The sequence below is a fragment of the Centroberyx affinis genome, unplaced genomic scaffold, assembly GCF_046629955.1.
Source record: "Centroberyx affinis isolate AG114_WGS23_722 - 3 ecotype Tasmania unplaced genomic scaffold, CSIRO-AGI_Caff_v1 ptg000281l_1, whole genome shotgun sequence".
Classification (NCBI taxonomy): domain Eukaryota; kingdom Metazoa; phylum Chordata; class Actinopteri; order Beryciformes; family Berycidae; genus Centroberyx; species Centroberyx affinis.
The window spans coordinates 350,277-372,992 of NW_027278960.1; the positions used below are offsets into that span (position 1 = coordinate 350,277).

The 22,716-nt window shown below is 41.3% G+C and overlaps 1 protein-coding gene across 1 annotated transcript in view; it reads right to left on the reverse strand.

Annotated features, from left to right (window-relative positions):
* ntrk2a (neurotrophic tyrosine kinase, receptor, type 2a) overlaps positions 1-22,716 on the reverse strand; it is a 77,169-nt gene that overhangs the window by 18,740 nt on the left and 35,713 nt on the right. The window contains exon 15 of the mRNA XM_071513298.1: positions 4,962-5,150. Within this exon, the coding sequence (XP_071369399.1) occupies positions 4,962-5,150 (189 nt within the window). The remainder of the gene's footprint in view (positions 1-4,961; positions 5,151-22,716) is intronic.

Here is a 22,716-nt window from a genome sequence, read left to right on the forward strand (position 1 = left end):
CATGTTATTGTGGGTTTCTTCCCACATACCAAATACATGCAAGTCAGGTGGACTGGTGACTCTAAATTGGCCAAAGGTGTGAATGGGAGTGTAAGTGTGATAGTCTGTCCAACTGTGTTAGCCCTATGATGGCCTGGCGACCATGTCATCCAAGGTGTTTCCCTGCCTTCTGCCCAATGCATGCTGGGATAGGCTCCAGCCCCTCTGTGAGCCTGAATAAGCATGTAAAAACAATGAATGAATGAATAAAATAAATGACCACTGTGACAGCTGCTATATCCATGATTCATTCATAATTCCTGCACATAGCAACTTTAATCAACGACCTCCTCGTTATATTTGTTATTTATAACATCACCATGTATCCTGCTTTCTCTCCCTCTGTCCCCCCATCCATCATTTTCCATTCCTCTTTCTATCCTTCTGTCATTTCTTTATCTCCACCTCCCATAGCCACTCCTCATAGCTGTTTTTCTTAATCAGCAACCACAGCTAATTAACATCTGGAGACATATTATTCCCCATCTACCAACTTTTTTCTCACTTTTTTTTCACCTTTTCATTTGGACATCTCTCATTTTGTCTTTTTTTCATCATTTTTTCTCATTTGCCATCCTTCCCTGCATCCATCAATTTCTCCCTGCAGCCATTCCTTACCCCCTGTTAAACTTATCACTCTTTAATCAACATCCTCAACACATTAACATCTAGGGACATGTTCATCCTCTTTTCCATCCCTCCATCAATCTCCTTTTCCATCCCTCTTTCCCCTCCCACTTCCATCTTTCACATCTCACACCTGTTAATCACTCTTTTATCACCGTTCTCAGAACATTAACATCAAGAGTAATAATATTTCCCACCAACCACTTCCTCCTCTTCCTCCTCCCTCCTTTTTCCATCCATACTTTCCCCTCCCTCCCCTTCTATCCATCTCTCCCTATAGAGCCACCTCTCACACCTATCCTCCTTAATCAGCATCCTAAACAACCTAATAAATTAATGTCTGGGGAAATAATTATTTCCCCCTTTTGCCATCTGCCCTCTCCTTCCTCCTTCACTCATCTGCCCAAAATCCTTCCATCACACTGGATGCTGAAATAACAGCTTGTGTCCTCCTTGAGTACAAACATAAGGATGTTCTGAAAATTACAGTGTAAATATTGTATGTAGTTTCAGCCAAGCAATCTGATAGGTCAAAGATGCATTCCAGCCATGTTGACAATTCCCATAAAGCATTGCTAGCTGTATTCTATCGGCTGTTATTCCAATTTTTGTGGCAACCAAGCCTGTTTTCATGTCTGTACACTAAGCTAGAGAAAACTTTGAAGTCAATACACATCCATTGTTAACCATTGTACAAAAGCTATGACCTAATAATACCTATTGAGTCGCCGTCGTACCCATAACCACAGTAAAGATTACCTGCCTGGGCATTATTGCTATAATGTCCCACTGTCTTAATGATGCGTTATTAATAGCACATGCTGTGTCAACTTAACACATCTTTAACACACCTAATGTAATTTCTCACCACACACTTCTGTTGGTGCTCAGGGACGATAAAAACCTGTTATTTCATCACATTTTTCAGTAGCCTTTACATACATCTGTCATTTTCTTGTGCCTTTTGCTGGAAGCTTAAATTGCAGTTGATGGTATCTGTATTAGTCGATATTTCGGTCTGCAGACCTTTTTTCAAGAGTTACAAGATCTTGTAAGTCTTGTAGTCTTATCCATGGTTTTCTGAGCCCGATTTTAGAGGCTTGCAGAATTGCTTGTGAAGTGCTGTAACGTTTTCACTATCCATTTCATCCTTTTTCTTGTGCGACAGTGTTAAAGATGTGGTAAGAACAACACATGCTGACACAACAGGTGCTGCAGTGAAAGACTTGAAGACCTGGAGGAGACTTACAGTTGTCTTGAAAACAGCAAGATGGACAGAGACAAACCTGCTCTCTACCAATATATTTATCCTCAGAAAATGAATGAATGAATGCCATGACTCTAGAGAAATGTTATTTTTTGTCCCTCCCTCCATTTCACTTTCTTTTCCTCCACAACTCATTCTAGTCAGCCACCAACTGTCTGCCCTCCTATCTGGAAGCTTAGCTAATGAGACCTATATTTTCATAAGCTCTGTGTGTGTGTGTGTGTGTGTGTGTGTGCGTGTGCGTGTGCGTGTGCGTGTGCATGTGCATGTGCGTGTGCGCGGCCGTATGCGGCGTGTACACACGTGTTCGCTTATGAATCAGATTTTCCAGAACAATGTTAATCCCCATTCCCTAGATACAAATACAATACAAACCCCCCAAAATCTGCTGGGCTGGAAACGGTGGAAAAAGTGAGAGGGGAAGCCCAGCGGAAGGTGTAACATATCAAAGAAGAAGACGAAAAAAAATATTCTGTCTTCTTCAGTTGCTATAGACATGCGTGTTTACAGTTTGTATGCGTAGGTGGGACGAAGGAGACATGCTATAAACACAATAGTTATCACCTCTGCGAAGCCATGCATGGTTTTCTGTAACTCTACCACTGAATGCAACGTGCTGCTAATGCGTCTGATATTATTATTGTTAACGAGGTGTTCACTTTAGAGGTAAGCTGTACAATTGATACTTTGCAGCAGAGCTAACAGCGCCCGTGATTGCACAACGATCCATCAGCTCTCAGTAATTATTTGTTCATTACTGGCTAGAAGAGGCCTGTGTCACAAAGTTGTTTCAGTGGCAATGTGTACCAGCTACTGCTTTTAATGTTCAATATTATACAAGCTAGTGGTTAGTGCAATCAGTTAAAAGAGTTCAGTTCCTGGCATGCAACTTGGCCAAACTCTCTAAAAGGCTCTTGTACGGTCTGCAAAGGCAGAGGGCCAGACAGTCGGTCAGAGTAAGAGTTCATGTGGCTGCAATATATTAAAAACAGATCAATGGCCTCCATCAGGTTGTCCACTCCATTAGAGTTACACAAAAATTATTATGAACATGACGCACACACACACACATACACATACACACTCGCATAACACAAAATCATACATTTCTTTCCATTTCTCTGTCTCTCTTTGTCTTTCTTTTTCTCCCTCATAAGCAAAGTGGCAAGCAACCAAACACAAGCGGTGGGGGGGCCGCACACACACACACACACACACACACACACACACACACGCACGCACACACTGCAGTACAGTATTGACTTTCATTGATTCTCAGATGTTTCATTCTTGTCTTAAGGCTGTAAATCCCCAGTCAATCTTTTAGTTATACAGCAGGGATAAAGAGGTCACCCTGTAAACTGGAATAGATAAGAATGGTGTGACGTTTCAAACAGGCCACGCCTACAAAGTGCGGTTCAAGTGATATACCCCGCTATATTTCTATGGGCAAAACAAAAAATCAACATTTTCTGTGGTTGTTTTTTCTGTATTCTGATAATTTATGTGAAATGTACAGGATGCCCAAAGAAATTGAATAGTGTTTCGCACCTTTATGCTGCATCATCACAATTCTCATCTATACCCCCACCCCCCCAGTTACCTCCACCCACATGCCCTCATTACCCCAGATTTTACCTCTTCAACCTAGCTCTCAACAAAAGGCCTAATGGCACACACACACACACACACACACACACACACACGCACAGTTCCATAGTTTACTGTAAGTCAAGGCCATAGCCTGAACAGGCTTTTATGATTTGCCAATAATCATAATGTCACATTGATGGACCAGGTCAATATTCGTCTGTGCTCCCTGTCTGTCTGTTGCTCTCTTTGTATCTCTAATTTATTTTTCTTCAATGTTTATTTGAATAGGGACAGATACGTAGAAAAATGTATAATGTATAATGTATGTGGTTCCATATGTGTATGACGCACACATAAAAGTCTGACCTAGAATTTATGAATGGATATGTGCGTAACATGCACACACACACACGCACACATACACACACACACTTACATGTCAATGGACACACTCTCCTGTTTTCCTTTCAGGATGGACAGCTAATCATCAGCAGTTCCAAGGCCATTGCCATGACAGCAGGGAAGGAGTTGCTATGGTAACCTCCATGTATTCACACACACACACACACACACACCATGCCATAATAGGGCAATACAGTGACGTGCTCTCATTGCTCTCCTAATGCTTATGTCAAATGTATATGCTGAAGAGCGGTATGCTAATATCTTTCACCCACTATTCATAGTGTTCCCATGATGTCACAGGCATCATCATCATCATACAAATATGGTGCTTTACCAGCTCATTGGCGGTGGCTCGTTTAATTACCACCGACCAGGTCGCTCTTGTGAATAAGACCCCGTGTCTCAATGAAATTACCTGTCTAAATAAAGGTTTAATAATAATAATAATAAAATTATAATCACCTGTTAATTTATTACAATCACCTGTTACTTTCCTACCAAGATGGCCGTGTGGTGATGTAACAGAATAGGCTACTATGAATAGCTAGCTAATGGAATCTAATGTATGTCGCTAGCAAGTAGCTAATTAGCTAGTAAGCTAACTAACATCCCTGCTAAATTAAAGCAGTTGTTGCTGCTAACAATATTGGTAGATAATTTAATAACAGTAGGTATATACAGTAGGTTTATCTGAAGTCCTCCCTTATGTGTTGAAGTAACACTAGTTTGATATATGCCAATATGTAAGTTCAACATGGCCACCGTGAGAATACGTTCAACTGAGATCTTACCCACTGGTTCATCACAGTATTATCATTCCTCAGTCTTTGGGAGGTAAGGCTCAAGGTACCAACCTGACTGTCTTGCAACACAATGCAAGAAGTATATGACATACATACTGTAAACTTGTCTACTTTGTGATGCATCCATGTGACTTTAATGTGCTTTAACTAGTTGTTTGACTGGTAAATGATTAACCTATAGGTCATACTGGCACTTGAGATGATAACATATGTACAGCTTCACTTACAAGTGTCGGTTTTGAGCAGGCTGTTTGTGCTCCTGAAGTACTGCGGGTTCTCTATCACTGGGATCTTGGTCATGCCGATAATGACGGCATCGGGGCCCATCTCTGAGGAGGAGGGGGTGTTGCTGCCGTTGGAGACGTGGTGAAGAGGAGAGGCCGAGTCGTCATCGTTACTGATCACTGAAGACGGTCCTAAGAGAGGAGAGAGGGGGAGAAACAATGCTCAGTTAAGTTTGTTACCACATTTTGAGCGGTTGTTTGTTTGTTAGCAATTGTTACGATGGAGAAGAGAGGTCGTGCAAGTGAGATAGAAAGAGCGGAGCGTTTCATGCTTATATATTCTTAATTTTATAAAGACAGATACGTGAATTAATTAAGATGTTAATCAGTTAGTTGTAAAGATTGCAGAAAGGAGTGGTAGAGAGGAGAAGTTGAGCTGTAATCATTACGACTGATCACAAAAGTCAAATCTGACGAAACAGGAGAGAAACAGTCTGAGATACACACACACACACACACACACACACACACACATACAGACACACAGTATTAGATAGGTACTTAGTCATTGGAGGTTGTTTTCTTGGTTGACTGCTGGGTTATATTTTCAGGTCAGGCTATAAAAGCAGGATTTAATGATGAAGTAATAGAAAGAGAGAGATGAAAGTATATTTCTACAAAGCTGGAGGCTGACTGAAGGAATTAATGTATGCCTTCAAAAAGACAAACAGCAGTAATCTAGGAACCATGGTGGAGTAAAAATCAAAAGAAGGCAGGGCATCCAGCTTCGACTTTTTCTTGGTTTTTTATACTGCTGGCTGCTATCTGATGAAAAAATTTCTCCAGAAAATAAGCTTTTTCGGGACTAAAAGAATTCCTACTGTCAAAGTTATGTCCAGACTTTAACTTTTTTTTTTATTACTTAATGTTTAAAATTGGGTCAAGAAAGGTACTCGCCCCATTGATGTGAATTTTCCTTCCAAATAAGAAAACACAAGATATAAAAATTCGAGGTATGATGGCTTTTAATTCAATAACACAACATGAAGTAAGACATGGAAAACAGGAGGAGAGGTGGGATGGCATGAGTCAGAAACTGAGCCCTACCCTGCAGTCACGATACATAACGTACCAGGCATTGCCAGGGGTACCCACTGCAGACAAATGGTTTGTTTTGGCAACAGAAGGGAGGTGTTATTAGTTCCTAATTAAGTGAGTGAATAGCAGGCCATGAGACTGAATCCATGTTCACAACTTGTCAGTTACGCCTCCATGACTTTGTTGTAATTTTCTGTGGCTCGGGTCGGGTGCCAAAGCAAACAATATCCGTCTCTTCCTCACACAAGATCCATCAGTTCATCACATCTGCACTCACACAGGCACATGCAGGCACACACACACACACACAGACACACACACACAAGAAAAGCAAACTTGTATACACATACAATATGCATACATAAACACAGGAGCACAAAAGCTCTTCACCACTTTGACACACAAATGCGGTTTCCTTTGACCTTTAACCCCTAATTGTAACCTCAACCCTCACTGCTAAATGCCTAACCATTATCTAATTTTAACCCTAAATCTCCACACCACCCCTGAGTAGTGTGTCTTGTGACCGCAAGCAGAAATATCCTCACAAGTGGGTATTTTTTTTGTTAAATGCATGTGAGTGTGTGAGTGTGTGAGTGTATGAGTGTGTGAGTGTGTGAGTGTGCTTCTGTCCTGATGTCCTGATACTAAATGAGCTGACGAGACTTGAAAGATGAGGAACATTTTCCAAAGTGGTGACATTTTGTCAGTCCTCCATTTAAGAAGGAGCTCTTTTAAACTGATGAATATAAATGGAGAGGCAGAGCTTAGCGGGAAAACACTCATACCGCTCTTGTTCATTCTCATTAAAAAACCACATCGTCAAGCAACCAAATACAAGTCCATGTTGTATTTTTGTTGGTGTGTGTTGATGTTAGTCATACCGTGTCAACTGTTTCGCTGACTCCACTCTCAACAGACCGTAAAACGGTAGGAAAAATAACTTTGTAATGCTAACAGGGAAGATAGCTTTGTAACGGTAACACGCAATGCTAGTAAATCATGTGTATCGCTCACACACCTGCATGGCCTGTGGATATCTGCAGGGCTGAGGGCTCAAATTAAAATCAAGTTAGGGTGAATGAACGTAAAAAACAAAACAAAACAAATGAATGTATTTCGGTGGATTGTCCTCACAAGTAAATTAATACAAACTTGTGAGTGTGTTTTTGTGATTTTGTCGATTTCATGTGTGTCTAAATGCGTGTGCAGTATCGTATACTTACTGTATGAAGTCTCCTCTGGTTGTAAGGGTGTGTATGCGGAAATGTGTGTGTGCGTGTGTGTGTCACTGTGTGTGTGTAAGGCTGTTTTTAAAGAGTTTAATTGGATGCTTCTATCTAGCCTTAGCCTTTCATCAGCTCTTCACTGTATGTCAGTTGAAAAATAACATAACACCCAGAGACAAGTTAGAGCGTAGGTCTGATCACAGAGAGGGAAGCGCGGCTTTTGAAAAGGAGGCACAAACACACACACACACAAACACACACACACACACACACACACACACAGGCTCAAGACCTCAGCGAGTGCACATGAGCCCTCAAACAAAAACCAGGCACACACACTCATGTGTCCTCAAAGCCTCACAGCCACAGAGAGAGTCTTTCTCAAGACCCATCCACACAACACGAGAGCGGGCCTGGAAACATTGTATTATGGCTCGAGATTGATTTCCCACGAGGAGAGAATAGACGTATTCCCTCTCATGTTGTTGGTTCTGTGGTCAAAAGAGGCTGCTGAATAATAGCACCGGTTCCCATCGTTCAGTTCCTCTGTCTCTGGCCTCATATCAGGCTCTAGTGCTGCTGACAGGACTTGAGAGAGAGATGGGGAGAAACAGAGAGAGAGTTTGTTTTTGTGTGTGTGGTTGTGTGTGTGTGTGTGTGTGTGTTGTGACTCGTGAGGCTTGAAGAGGCCTTGAGAGAGAAAAAGATGAGAGTGAGAGGAAGAGAGAGAGAGAGAGCACAATAGTTTGTTTTTTGTGCGTGCAAGATTTTATGTGCTGCGCATACGTGTGTGTCCGTGTGTGTGTGTGTGTGTGTGTGTGTGTGTGTGTGTGTGTGTGTTGGGCTGAGGGCTGAGAGGTCTTTAAGCAGCATCATTCTGTGTCTAGGACCGGACCTGTGCGGTAACTTGTCTCTGTCATTGAAAGGATACTAGAGGGATGAAGGGCGATGAATGGATGAACACGAAGCAACCAACCACGCTCCTAAACTACCAAATATCAAGGACTTTTTTACCGTAGAAGTTTGGGGTAAAATCAAAAAGATTCTTGGAGGCTTTATGCAACTTTCTTCACCTAATATAACTCAAAACAGAGCCTTTTTTTTTTTTTTTTTTTTACACACATTACAAACGTGAAGAAACCTTTTACAATTTCAGAATACATTGGAAAATCGAACATCACATTCATGGAGACCTTCACTAAAGCTGTGGTGTTAGCCAATCAAAAGAAAAACATAGCCTTACAATTTATGCTAGTCCTCTTGACTGAAATGTTTAAGATCAAGGGAATAACGTAAATTCTTCTTATTTTCATCTCCAAGGCCACAGTAGAAAGTTGGAATATTCAGTTTCTATCGGAGTCCCACCGCCACGAACGCTGTACACAGCTGCTCTTTTATTCAGCACTGCAAATATGTTGAGTGGTGTCACCGCTGACAGCCTCTCCTCTCCCTGCGGGTGAGACTGAAGCAGCATCACATACGGGTTTGTTAGCATTTAATAATGGGCAAGATGGGGACATAAAAGCACTGTTTTCTCAAAATTTTCCCCTAAAACTAGTGGTAAATGAGGGACGGGTGCATGTCATATTTTGTGTTAACAAGGCAGGTGCCATATCCCTTTCTTTTCCGCTCAAATTGACGTCTAAACTGTATCAGCACTATTAAATGGGAGACAGCCATTTTGGATCCTCAGAGCTGACAGTCCTCAGCTGCAGTCCTTTTAAAGAGGGGATGGTTTGCAAATTTCTCTGGTTGGAGAAGTTTACATTCTGTATTGAGTAAAAGAAACCTTTAGTTTAGGGCTGCTCAAGTTATCAAGGCTGGGAATGTAATTACTTCAGAACTTCAGTGTTTACCACATTGAGTTTATCTTAAGGTAACAAAAGAAAAAAGAAAGGACAAAACAAGAGCACAGGTTATTGTCTGTCAGCGTGTGTGTGTGTGTTTGTGTTGGGAGGGGCTAAAGATCATTAGCAGAGAGAGGTCCCAGGGTCAGATCGTTATAAATACTGTTTAGCCAAGGGGCGAGAGAGAGAGAGAGAGAGACAGACAGACAGAGAGAGAGAGTGAGAGAGAGAGAGAGGGAGAGAGAGAGAGGGAGGTGGCAGCAGGTCCACTGGGAGTCATTTGGTAAAGAGAGGGGATGAAAGGATGTAGAGATGGGGGGAGGGTGGAAGAGAGAGAGAGATGGGGGGGAGAGGTGAAGGTATAAGTGGGGTCAGGTCTTGACCCAACACCGTTAATAGACATGGAACTGATGTTTAAACTGGTGGAGGCTGGAGCTCAGTCGTCTGGAGGGGAGCAGCCTGGGTCTGCAGAGCAGTCAATAAAATACATGGCTTGTTTTCAGAGTCTGGGTCAGGACCTGGAGCTGGGTGGCAGGAGGATTAGCACTAGAACCGCCAGTGTGCCGTTGTTTTTCCAATGTATAGAGCTTTGTTCAAATAGACAAATACACTGCGTTGTGTTTGTTTACATTTTTGAGCACAGTCAATGCAGTAAAATGTACGTGGTGAAATAGACTTGTTCAAGGCTGTTGGCTGTATAATAGAAACTTAATTGCTGTAATGTTCTGTTCTGGAAAAGTATTCACTTGGTTAGATTGCTAAAACATTTCTAACTACCAGCAGTGAAATGTAGCTGATACTCCTCGTTCCACCAGTGTTTGTCAGATGAGAAGCTGAGCCGGGGGACAGAGCAGTACTTGGGGACTTGAAAGTCAAATCAACTGTAAAACTAACTGCAACACAAAGCTGAAGCATACTGCAGGCATTTTTAGAGCAGTTCTAAGTAGGGATTGGTGGCGAAATTCGGTACATTAGAGATACCGACCGAATTTTGCTGGTACCAATTACTACCGAATAAAGGCTTTGAAAATACGGTACCAATTTACGGTTCCGATGACGTTAAATAATGAAAACACAATGCGCTGATTTGTTTCTGTGCTCTTAATTTGAAAAGTCTAAAGTTTGGTTCTATTATCAGAAAGCAGGTGACGTTTGCAAACACTCAGAATCAACGTGAATCAATGTACACTATTTGACTGCATTAGAGTGGGGACATTAACAGGACATGTATTGGCAGGTATTGACAGGTATTGATGGAGTAACACAAAGCTAGAATAATGTGATTGCCACTCAACTATTAACACAACCTAGTTAGCTGTTAGCAAGTATGCTAGCTTGATATGGTTGTAAACTAATCAAATAATGTTTTATTAGCATGTCAGGTTAGAGAAGAAGGCAGAAGAACAGGGACCCAACATGAGGGAAACACTGCAGCTGAAAGTTCACTTTCTAGCATATGTTGTTTACACTGAAAGGTATCCTTAATTTCAGTATGGTGCACTTTGTTAACAAAAACAGAAAAATCAGTTACTCCACTCCACTGCACTACTATATGTTTACAGCTATAGTAATGAATCAATATTCCTGTTTTTGACATTTAATGCAAGACCAATTCTGCATTTAAGTGACATGTGAAATTGGAATTTATTATGTTAGGTACTGAAAAAAGTACCAAAGTGGTACCGAAATAAGGATTCAATCGATACCCAACCCTAGATGTAAGGAGATGGGAGAGCATGAGTGGATGATAGACGATAAAGGTTACCAGCCAGACACAGTGTTACGATGTTGTGAGTACATGGTGTACACCTCAGCCTGCTGATCCACCTGGGCAGCCCATTCTTTAGGTCTTTAAGTTGCTGCTGTTACACCGGTGTTGTTGTGGGAGCCTGAGGGTTTGGGATCTGGAGTGGAGCTGGAGTTTTATGGCAGGGCCTGCGCTGGGGCTGGAGTTAAAACAATGATTCTGTGAGTGACTATATTGATCTCTCTTAGGCTCTCTGGGTATACCTCAGACAAACTGAAGCCATTTACTGCTGTGCGTTGCCCAGGGCGATGGATGTAGCGGGGCTATTATGGGATTTAAGGACATCACGGCCTGTCAGTCAGTCTGTTAAAACAGCTCGGTTGTCTTATGCCCAGGGAAGAGCAGCGGGAAGAGTTGTTAGCAGATAATAGTGGATTTCAAGATTCAAGATTACTTTATTGGCTTTATTCGGTGAGGTCAGAGCACAAGAGTGGTCGCAGTGCCGAAATATGGAGTCCAAGTACACTTCAGCAGCGATGACGGACACCAGCCATCCTCCAGTTACAAGTTCACAAGAGGAACAGACTGTCGGGTTGATGCCATGGGATTGAACCCGCAGCCTTGCAGTCATTGGTTGGCCTCCGTACTTGTAGCCATTTGGTGCCATTTGCTCCCACCATCTTGCCTCTCCTGTTGCCTGAATGTCAAGTACCTTAGCAGAAACAGCTCTCTTTTTGCGATATCCTTGACTATCCGACGTGTGCCGACGCAGAAACCTTCACCGGCATATGATATAATTTGCCTGTTGACGGAAAATAACTGACTACAAATCAAAAAGTCAATCTGACTTCCCTTTCCTCCCAACCTCTTAAACAAGCGGTGAGTGTTAATTTGCAGGTTTCAATCGCACAGGCTTCAGGGCAGAGAGGAGCATCCTGCCACCGTTGACCCCAAAGGCCCCTCCAACCCTTTAGGGCACACACACACACACAAACGCACACACACATACATAAACGCAAATACAAACACACATATAGAATGGCCCACACAAACATGTATGAGCAGACTTCTGTGCTCATGTTCACACAAGCACATGCACGGACGCACATGCCACACACGCGCACATACACACACACACGCATGTGCACACACACACACACGCACACACAGCACTGGTAACATGAACCCCGTGGTCTCTAAACACTGCTATCAACCCGCTGAACACAGGAAGTCATCTATCGATCCAGAGGAAGAGGGATGAAGGGAAGCAGGGGAGAGAGACAGAGAGGGGAGGATGGAGAGAAGGCAAAACGGAGAGGACGTTTAGAGGAAAGGGAAAGAAGAGTGGCAGATTTACTGAGAGTGGTTGACTAAAGGAGTGAAGGATGAGGAGAGAGACAAAAAGAGCAGAGTAAGAGGAAATGATATGCAGATGAGATTGTGAGACTGGGCAGAGAAATGGTTTTTAAACATTTTCCCCCGGGGGGGCATGACAATTTCTCTTAGGATCCAAACTGATTTTGCAACCAATTGCGAGGGCTCATCTAACATCGTGTATGACATTTTGTAGGCTATTAACCTATCAGCCTATACAGTGTTTTGCTCTGCCTATACATTGCAGGGACATGGGGTTAGTCCGGCAGGATATTATAGCAAGTAGCTTTGAAATAAATGTCTAATGTCCCAAAAAAAAAAAAAAAAATGGATCCCTGCCCAGTCTCTGAAAAAACACAACGACGGGCAAAAATGGAAGGAGGCACAGAAAAAGGACGGTGAAGGATGGTGGAATGCAAAGAAAGAAAGAAAGAAAGAAAGAAAAATGTGGTAAAGGCAAACATAATGAAGGTTAAGCAATAAATAAAGTAACAAATTGAGGAGAAACAATGGAAAATAGGATGAGGAAGAGATATGACGAGGCATGGATGGAGGGAGGAGGGCTAATGTGGGAGGAAGGGCAGAGAAATAGAAGAATGGATGGATGGGTAGGATTTCCTCTACACTGCAGTTAGGTAAGTGGCAGTCAGTTATGAATGTGCCTGTACAAGCCAAATCCTCCTCCTCTTTGGCCTAACGCAGAAGCCTATCACATTCCCTTATCTCTCTACCAACACCCCCACTGGTAAAAATAGACATTTCCTCTCCCCTCTCTCTCTCTCTCTCTCTCTTTCTGTATCTGTCTGTCTGTCTCGCTTTGCGTATCTCCTTTCTCATCTCTATACATGTATCCACCTCTTCCAACTGCCCAGCTTTCTTTCGTCATCCTCTTGTTTTTCCCCCCCGCATCTCCCCCCGTCTCTCTCTCTCTGTCTCTCTTTCTTTCTCAGTCCGATCCTTTCTATTTTTAATATTCAACCCACATTCACCTTCTCATATGACACACCAGGAGACCGGTTCTTTCTACTTAAAGCACACTGAGCTGGTCAGAGACGGGGGAGAAGGAGGAGAGAGGGGAGGGAGAGAGGAATGAAAAAGGACAGTGTGTTGTGTTCCCCCGTATATCAATTCAGCAACGCCGGGCCATCAAGGACAGAAGGAGGAAGATTGCCATAAAAGTGTCCGTTCAATGTGGAGAATTGCTTCAATTATAATACAGTACCCAAATAATAACGTTTAAAGCAGTCATTCAAACAGTAGAAATGTCACATTACATTCATCGAATTAACAGTGATGCAAATTAAGCTCCTATTTAAGTTTGCAATGTGGCATCTATTTGTCCTATAAATGCAAACCAATGGCTGTAAACAAGATGACAGAGTGTTTGCATCGCTCTGTTTTTAGATTAGATTAGATTACTTTACTGTCTGTTTCCACAAATTTGTCTTCGGTAAAAGTGCATATGTGCTCATGTAGATGACAGTATGGAGATGGGTAGGCATGTGAATTTGGATGGCTAGTTACACTATTACACTATTATTCTAAAGCAAATGTTCATGAGTCTGACATCAATACAACTGTGTCTCAATAACCAAAACTACACAGAAAAATAAAAGTGCAAACTGGAACTGAACATGGTTCTTCGGAGTGATGCCATAGAAGAACCATTTCTGGTTCTGCAAAGAACCTTTCAAAAACCTTTTAAGATTCTTAATCCTTAGTTATTGGATGATGGGTGATGGCATAAATGTGGATGTGACGGCCAATAAATCAAGAGACAGTGAAATACCTCCACAGTATATATTGTGCAATTGCAAATGAGGCTATACAAGGGCAGATAAACAAAAACACAATGCAGGTGTCTAAGCAAAGGAGGGCAGAAATGGTTCTTTAAAAGGTCTAAAAGGTTCTTTGTGGAATCAGGTTCCACACAAATGGTTCTTCTATGGCAGCACTCTGAAGAACCATTTTCAGTTTTCCAGTTCGCACCTTTACTTTTCTGTGTGTATGAGTTAAGATGGTTTCTAATTGGACCAACATATTAACCCTACCTGCATTACTGTACCAAACCCTAGATCTTAACCCGAGTTCTTAAACCTGCCAACACTAGCAAGTTGTCTCACCAAAAAAAAAAAAACACTGCCATAACCAAGCCTATCCAAAGTAACTTGTACCTATCAACTCGTATCTTCCTAGACTAAAGCTTACTATTTCCATGAGTAGGCCTATAAAAGTAGCCAGATGAGTATTAGAGTATTAGAGCTGTAAAACAAGTGGAAAAGGAAGATCGGTCTTTAAAGAGAGGCGGGAGCTCACCGGTGACAGTGACAGTAAAGCTTCACTAGATTACCCGCTCTTAAAAGTGTTAAAAACATCCTCACAGTCGTGTTCTGAAAAAGGAAAAGCCTTGATGACTTGAAACATTATTGCCGCTTGCTGTTAAGAGATGGGAAGAGCCAGAGAGATGGAGAAGGGAGGACTCAGAAAGAAAGAATGACTTAAAGAAGAGAGGAAGAAGGATTTGGACACGTCCTTGATTTCAAAGACAGAGTGGCCACAGATGTTAGGTTTCATTTATTGTGTCTGATTGAGGCTTTTGTGCAGAAAAATAAAGGAACACTCAGGAAGAAATACGCACTGACAGACACACACACACACACACACATGCACACACACACACACACACACACACACACACACACACACACACACCTACAACTACCTGTACCTTTAGATGAAAAAGACACATTTACACGAGGGACACCAATGAATGATTTCTTTTATTGAAAATATCCCCTGCCTTTCTTCTGAAGAAGGAAGTAATACCTTTTTTCAAATTAGCCTTTCAAGCAATTATACAGAACAGCCTCTTGAACATAGCTTTGAAGCCACAATATACAATTTATGGAAGAGGATCATGGCCACCAACTCCTAGTCATGTAGGTAATTTTCTTGCGGAGCTTAGCCTCTGTGCTGTGGGTGTATGATATGACCTATGACAAGATAACACTTGTGTTTTCTATACTGGCAATGGAGAGGTATGAAGGTTGTCATTGTGCAATTACTTAAGATGTATTGTTTCTTTAAATTGCAGAGTGAGCCTTTAGGGACTGGGGAAGTAATGAAAAATACACCAATGAGATACCGTAATGTATGTCTGTCACAACCACACAAATGTAAAACAGGCACTTGATACTGGATAGTTCAGCTATAAAACAATAATATTGCATATCTGAATGTACAAAGGACATAAAAAATAACATTGATGGGCAAATAAAACAAACATAAAAGGACATTCACTTCCAGTTAAAAAAAACGTATTTGACTCTATTGTCATATTTCCCAGTGTTAGAATTTTTCAATCTCTAGCTCATACATTTTCACAACATTTTCAAAACATCTAAAGGATGTAATTTACAATGGTCAAGCATAAAATATGTACAAATATGTGCAAACATTTTAAGTAATTCAACCCTAGGGAAAGCCTGGCATCCTGCTTTACAGTAGAAACTGTAACATTTTCTATGAAAATAACTCATAACTTCCTAACTGCAATGAGCTGAATTGTGCTGTATTTATTTACTTGTGCAGAGGAACCTTGGTTATCCAAACCCCGTGAGAACAAAGGTCACTTAGAAGCTGAAATGTTCAGGTTGTTGAAAAACAGTGAAATACACGACCAAAGTTTGTTGTAATACGGACCAAATATTTCACATTTGCAACTCCCAGCGAAGGAAATCCTGATTATAGCCAATGAATAGAAATGGGCTTCATATTGTTTCTTGTTTTTATTTCCCGGAGGCGCATATTTTCATAACATTTTTTATGGTATTTCATATTTTCGGGACACAAACTGATTTTACGGGCTAACTGCTAAGAGGAGAAATTCAGCAGCAGATGAGGATCAGTTCATCTCTAGTAACTAAGGTAGTCCTCCTAAAGGTCCTTCTGCTGACATACTGTGCATACTCCTACAATCACTCAACACTGTTGCAAAAAGTTGTTCCCCTTTTAACCCTAGATCCTTAAACAACTATTGCTCTATCTCTGCCCTTCTATGTTTTACAAAGAGTCTTGGAAACCTGGAGCACAGGCGTCTGAACGCTCATTCCATTCTGTATAATTATCAGTACAAGTTTAGACGTCGGACATAAACTAAATGATTATTATGATTTAGTTTTACTGTATGATGAACTAAGACTGCCTTTATTTGAGAAGAAGCCTGAGCTGTTCTGGTCGGGAGATGAGGTAAAGATGGAATGTTTATTCAGAGAGGAAATATTTAGTGTAGCGAATTTCATTTGGAAAGCGTGGAAATTGATAAGTGATAAGCTGTATCTACATTCTTGACGCTCTGATGAAGGTGTAATACCGAGGCGCATTAGCAGTCATGGCCAAAAAATAAATTGGTGAAAATAAGGTGACGTCTTTTTTGTTATATTCTTTTCTATCATTATATTGTGTGCTGCTTTCTTTCAACTCGAACTCTGAGCCTTTTGGAAGAAGCTCACCTGTTTCTATTTTGTATTTGATAAGCTGTATGTTTAAAAGGCAAAGTATGTCATGTTTATTGCAATGTCAAAGACGATTAGCTGTATGGACTTGCAGCCTGTTCTGTTTGTAGCAACATGACATACTTTTGAGTCTTTCAGAATGTATGACTTCTATTTGTATATTTTGATTGTTACTTGTTTCTGGTTCTTTTTGTTTGTTGAAGGTGATTTCTTTGTGTCTTGTAAGCCCATACAGGCTGAGCACCATGTGGTGTATGACACATAAATAAAATCATTGAATCAAAACAATGTACAAACTATGAGGGACACTTACTCTTTTCATTAAGTACACTGATGAGGTGAATCCAGGTAAGCGCCATTATCCCTTATTGATGTCCCTTATTAAATCTACACCAATCACAAAGGAGGAGATAAAGATAATGAGATAAAGATAAAGAGAAGCTGATGAGTTTGAGGGTTTTTAAGGTTCGAGGCAAGTGAGATGTGGATTGTGCAAAAGGGGCTGCAGCTCAATATGAGGAAGACGTCCCTAATGTTTTATATATTCAGAGTATGTCGTCTGATAGTCGCTTTTATCCAAATCGCCTTACAAAGAGAACTACTCCACCAATAAAGCTGTCCTGTGGGTGATAAAATCCACTTTGCACAAAAAAATACACTCTTGGAATATTTCTGCACTGAACAAAGGCTTTTGTCACTGTTAATCATCGTGTTATTCTACTATAGAAACTATCGCACAACAGTTGTCATGGACTTCACAAATCACAATTGTATTCGTTGCTGATAGATGGACAGTGATTAGGGCAATGATGACAAGCGGTGTGCGAAAATCAGTTTTCTGGTTCATCAGTGACGTCTTATAACACTCTATTATGGTTTGATTTGTCCATACCTCCCAGCAGTATTGCTTGAGTATTGAGAATTTCCTCTCAATTTACTTTATACAGGAGATTTTTTACGTTAGTCCCGTTCAGTCGCTGGACTGAACATTCAGGTCCACACACACTGTCAATTAACTATTCTGTCCTTCCTCAACATACAGTAAATATACAGTATATCAAGCACATATTTCTATTTATAAACCAGACACTAATAATCTGTACTTTCCCAGATATAAAGGATCTAAACAGTGGAATGGTTACATTTACATCATGAAGCTATACCTCTCTCAACAATTTCATATACAGACTGAGAACCTGTTTTTCCCTCAATAATACACTCTCTCTCTCTCTCTCTCTCTCTCTCTCTCTCTCTCTCTCTCTCTCTGTCTCTCTGTCTCTCTCTCTGGACGCACACACACACCTTCCCACTCACTAGCACACTTTGACTTTTATCATTAATTGCATCAGGGCTATTTTAATTGGTTTTATTTCCCCGTATTTTTTATTTATGCGTTATGTTGTTTTTGTACCATTCTTCCCCTTGATGAGTTTTTTGATGTCATTTGGTTTCTGTTGCCCGATTCACCCTCTGTCAGCGTGATTATTTTTCCTCATTTCTTTTCTTCAAAGAGCCCAAAGGGGATCATACTTTACATTTCTTTTTTTTTTCTTTTCGGTTTAACTGTTTTTTATCTTTTCCATGGATGAGAAAGGAAACTAACCCTACAAACTAAGACTACTGTGAAAGTTCATCCAAACACATTTTCCCTATTGCTCTGCTGCTGCTATGGGACCATAATATATAGCTTCATTTTAACTTATAGTTTCCCAAGCAAAAACTATCACATATTTCTTAAGAATAGCTTGTAGACTGATCATCATACTTTGGGTCTTGACCTATTCTCTTATAAACACTGCATTACAACATATTTTCACAGAAATAATTGAAGCCTTTAGATGAAAAAGCATATCCAGTAGGTCAATTTTGAACAACCAACAATACCGTTGTATGGTCAATGAATACTACTTGGAATGTTAATTTTATACATCAGTGAAAGTGCACAGCCTCTACTTTCTTTATTATTAATGGATGCAGAGGCTACTCTTTAGATAATGAGGTTTGAAAACATAAGCCGTCTGAAAAACTTACAATGGTTGTTCTTCTGAGGTATTCAGATTTAATTTGGTGACCGGTTCAGCTGTCCGGGGGTCGGATAAACAAGGTTCTGCTCTATTATACTGTGTTGTCCTGCAAAAATCCTCCTACACCAGGGAAAGTGTCTGTGTTTGACCCTGCAACCCTCTTAATCAAATATTCCCCGTACATCTAGCCTGACCTCAATCTCAACCAACGCTGCCCTTGTGCGTGTGTGCGTGTGCGTGCGTGTGTGTGTGTGTGTGTGTGTGTAAGCGCCCCTGCATCCTGACTTGACATGTGCACATATAGGTAGTAAAATGTGCACTTAGGAATTTACATGTGCATAAGATCATTTATTTATGCTTGCACATGTGGTTTTAAGCATTTATCTGTCTCCATAATGTTACAGACTCTGGGTTGTGCAGCATCATATCTTATCATGTAAGAAGTAGATGTAAAACTGCATGTGTTGGTGTGCTAAAAAGTGCTTATTGATACATATTTTTTTCATGTCCAATGAGGCTCAAGACTTAAGGTGTTCCATATATGGATCTTTGTTTTTATGTATATTGTATTGTATATTTTCTGTATCTTAACTGTCGCAGTGTGGTTAAGCATGTGCGCATGTATGCTGAGTGGTTGTGCATGCATGTATGCATGTGGGTGGGAGGGATCCAATGATTAATTCAACACAGACACTTCTATATGTGATTTTGTGTGTGTATGCGTGTGCACATGACGTGTGTGTGTGTGTGTGGGTGTGTGTATGGAGGGGGAGGGGTGGGGGCTCTCTGGACAATAGAGTGTCTAGACACCATACACAGTGCTACCACTATATGCCAACATGTTGCACTGCATCCCTTGTTCTCAAATCAGTATCCACGATGAATGACATGAACGATGAGTTACTGACGAGCTGCATGTTGCCTAATCAGTGACTGACAAGACATATACCATCTTGCACATTTTACATTCTAAAAAAGTTTTTAAAAAATCCCCAAAAAAGGCTATCAAAAGCCTTAATGCTGCATGTGTAGCACCGCACACCTTTGATTTATACACCCATAAATCTCTGCGCTTAAACAGTGGTGCTGGTGGGGGACAAGGAAAAGCAGAAATCTATCTTTTTCATGGCGGAAGTGCTGGATGTTTTGACAGCCGAGGTGAATACCTGCAAAACTAATTTGATGGTGACCAAGCAATTTCAGAGCACAGCCGCCTCTCCAAGAGAGTCAGGTTGTATAGTCTGCTACTTCTGATGTTTGTTGTTGTTGATGTTTGTAATAAGGATTTTCAGAAAGCTACCCAATTAATCTTGTAGTTATCCTGTTAGCATTTGTTGCACACAAGAGCAAGTCAGTTGGAAGTGAAGCCATTTTTCCCGAAGTTGGATGCCAGCTCTCTGAACAGTTCCATCGCTTGTTCTTACTCTGACTTGCAGTGGCATTGCCAACAAACACTAACAAGAAACTGCTGCCAAACTCAAACAAAAGCAGACACACGGTCACATTTTATTTGTTTTGGTTCTCCAGGAAGGCGTCTTGGTTGAGCAGTGGCTGATTGTCTGAATGCTTGGATCTGGATCTGATATGACTATACAGAGCAGGGGTCAAAACTGGTCTAAATTTAAGCAAGAGTGATGTTTAGTAGTGTTCATAGCGTGTGTGCGTGTGCGTGTGTGTGTATGTATGGTGGAAGAGGGACTTAAAAAGATCTGTAAAGGTAAGAGTGTGTGTACGAAGAAAGAGCAGTGGAATGAACTGGTCTAAATAGAGAACAGGGGATTAAGTGGTGTGTACAAAAGTCAGTAGCCAGGTGCCTAAATCTGGAGCAGTGTGTGTGTGTGTGCAGGAATGTGTGTATTTGGGGAAGATGTAGGTTAATGGCCGTCTCTGTCCTTCTGATCTGAATAATTCATCCAATGGGAGGCTTTTATGTGTCTCTAAAGGCTCTCTCTGATTGGTTGATCGGGCTGTTATATCCCAGCGGTCTACCTAGGTCTTCTACCTTTAGAGGTTGATAATGGACACCATCCACCTGACGAGTGTGTGTGTGTGTGTGTGTGTGTGTGTGTGTGTGTCTGGCCTAACCCCCTGCTGCCTGGCCCCCTCTGTCTTCATTATATTGGTGTTGTTGTGGTTGTTTTTGTTGTCTGTCTGCATGTGTGAGTACCCCCCTTTATTTTCCCATTTTCTCTCTCTGTCTCTCTGTCTCTCTCTCTCTCTCTCACTCACACACTCTCTGTCTCTCTGTCTCTCTCTCTCTCTCTCTCTCTCTCTCTCTCTCTCTCTCTCTCTCTCTCTCTTTCTTTCTCTCTTGTGTGTGTCCGTCTCCTTTAGCGTGAGACCACCTCCACTGGGATGTTCTGAAACAACACAAAGCCTGAAGGGAAACACAAACAACATCAACGACAACAAAAAACACTGTAAGAAACAAAATAAACAACAAAACGGTAAATAATAATAATAATAATGATAATGTTTTGCTATCATATGTATCTAATGGGGCCTTCAGGTCTTGGTTGCTGGTAGTGTCAGTAACACAGTAGATACTGCTACTTAGTATTTGCTAATTAGTAGAATTTTAGTAAAGTTATAATAGTTGTTTTTGCAATCTCTTAGGATGGACAAAGAGTACAAGGCTTTTTGCCAAATACTTGAAGTAATTGCCACATTTTGTAGAGAGTTAGGGTTGAGGGAAGAAAGAAATATTATGTGGGGTTTTTATGCCAATCTTTCATCTGGAGCTATAGCTTAACAACCTTGTACTGTTTCTCCACCCTTGGTAAAGTTATAGCGAGTGAGTTATGAATTATCTTGGCTCAAAAACTCACAAAGGTTTAGTAAATTAGGCAGAAAATGATTCAGGAGAGAGAGTAAGATATTCAGTGATGCAGATAACCTTTACAGAAATGATACCTTATACAGACGAAGCCACTGTAGAAGTCCAACTTTTTGTATGGTAAACCCACCCTACCGTCCCTTTCAGAGAGTTTGGAGGGGGAGGGGGAGGGGGAGGGGGAGGGGAGGGGGAGGGGGGGGGGCGTATCTTCTACAAATGCTACAACCATGTGTGATAATTCCAATTATATTCTAGATTTGACAAAGGTCACCATCAGTCACTCTTGTTTTATACAGATCTACAGCGGAACAGCTTTCCAGTCGAGTAGTTATTTGTTTAAAAAAAAAAAAAAAAAAAACACAGAGGAAGAATTGGCTCACACTAGAGGTGAAGTGACCTTTTAGCATGGCGTGAGAAAACAAAGCGATTGATCCTACACACATCTGAACTTGACTTTACACCCCCCACCTCCCCACTGTGCTCCGATCAATGGACACACATTACTAACCCTCATGCCAAAAAACACAATAGGCTGTTTAATATACCTCATTGCTTCTTCAGCTTTCTGTCACATGTGCACACACACACACACACACACACACACACACACACACACACAATTAATCAAACGATCAATCAATCAGATGCATGTACGTTTGATACCAACACCTGGCATGTTGTGAATGGAGTCTGCGCCAGCCGAACACAATAGCCTTATCTGTGTTGGAGGATTACGACTATATTATCATATCATGTGTCAGTGTATGACAGATGTGGAGCCAGCCAACAGAAATAAGCCTTCCTGCTGCATGCAGGTGCGGCGTCAAGGTTTGAGCGAGGAGGAGAGCGCGTTCCAAACATCTGACTGGAAGTGAGACGGGCCACCAGCATCTGTGGCGGGTGTTTGTGTGTGTGTGTGTGTGTGTGTGTGTGTGTGTGTGTGTGTGTGTGTGTGTGTGAGAGAGAAGAACGGTTGGAGAGAGGAGTGAGGAGTGAGTCACGTCTCGCAAAACATCACACAGATGAGGGGAGAGAGGTAGAGATGAGGTGAAGAGAGAGAGAGAGAGAGAGAGAGAGAGAGGAGAGAGA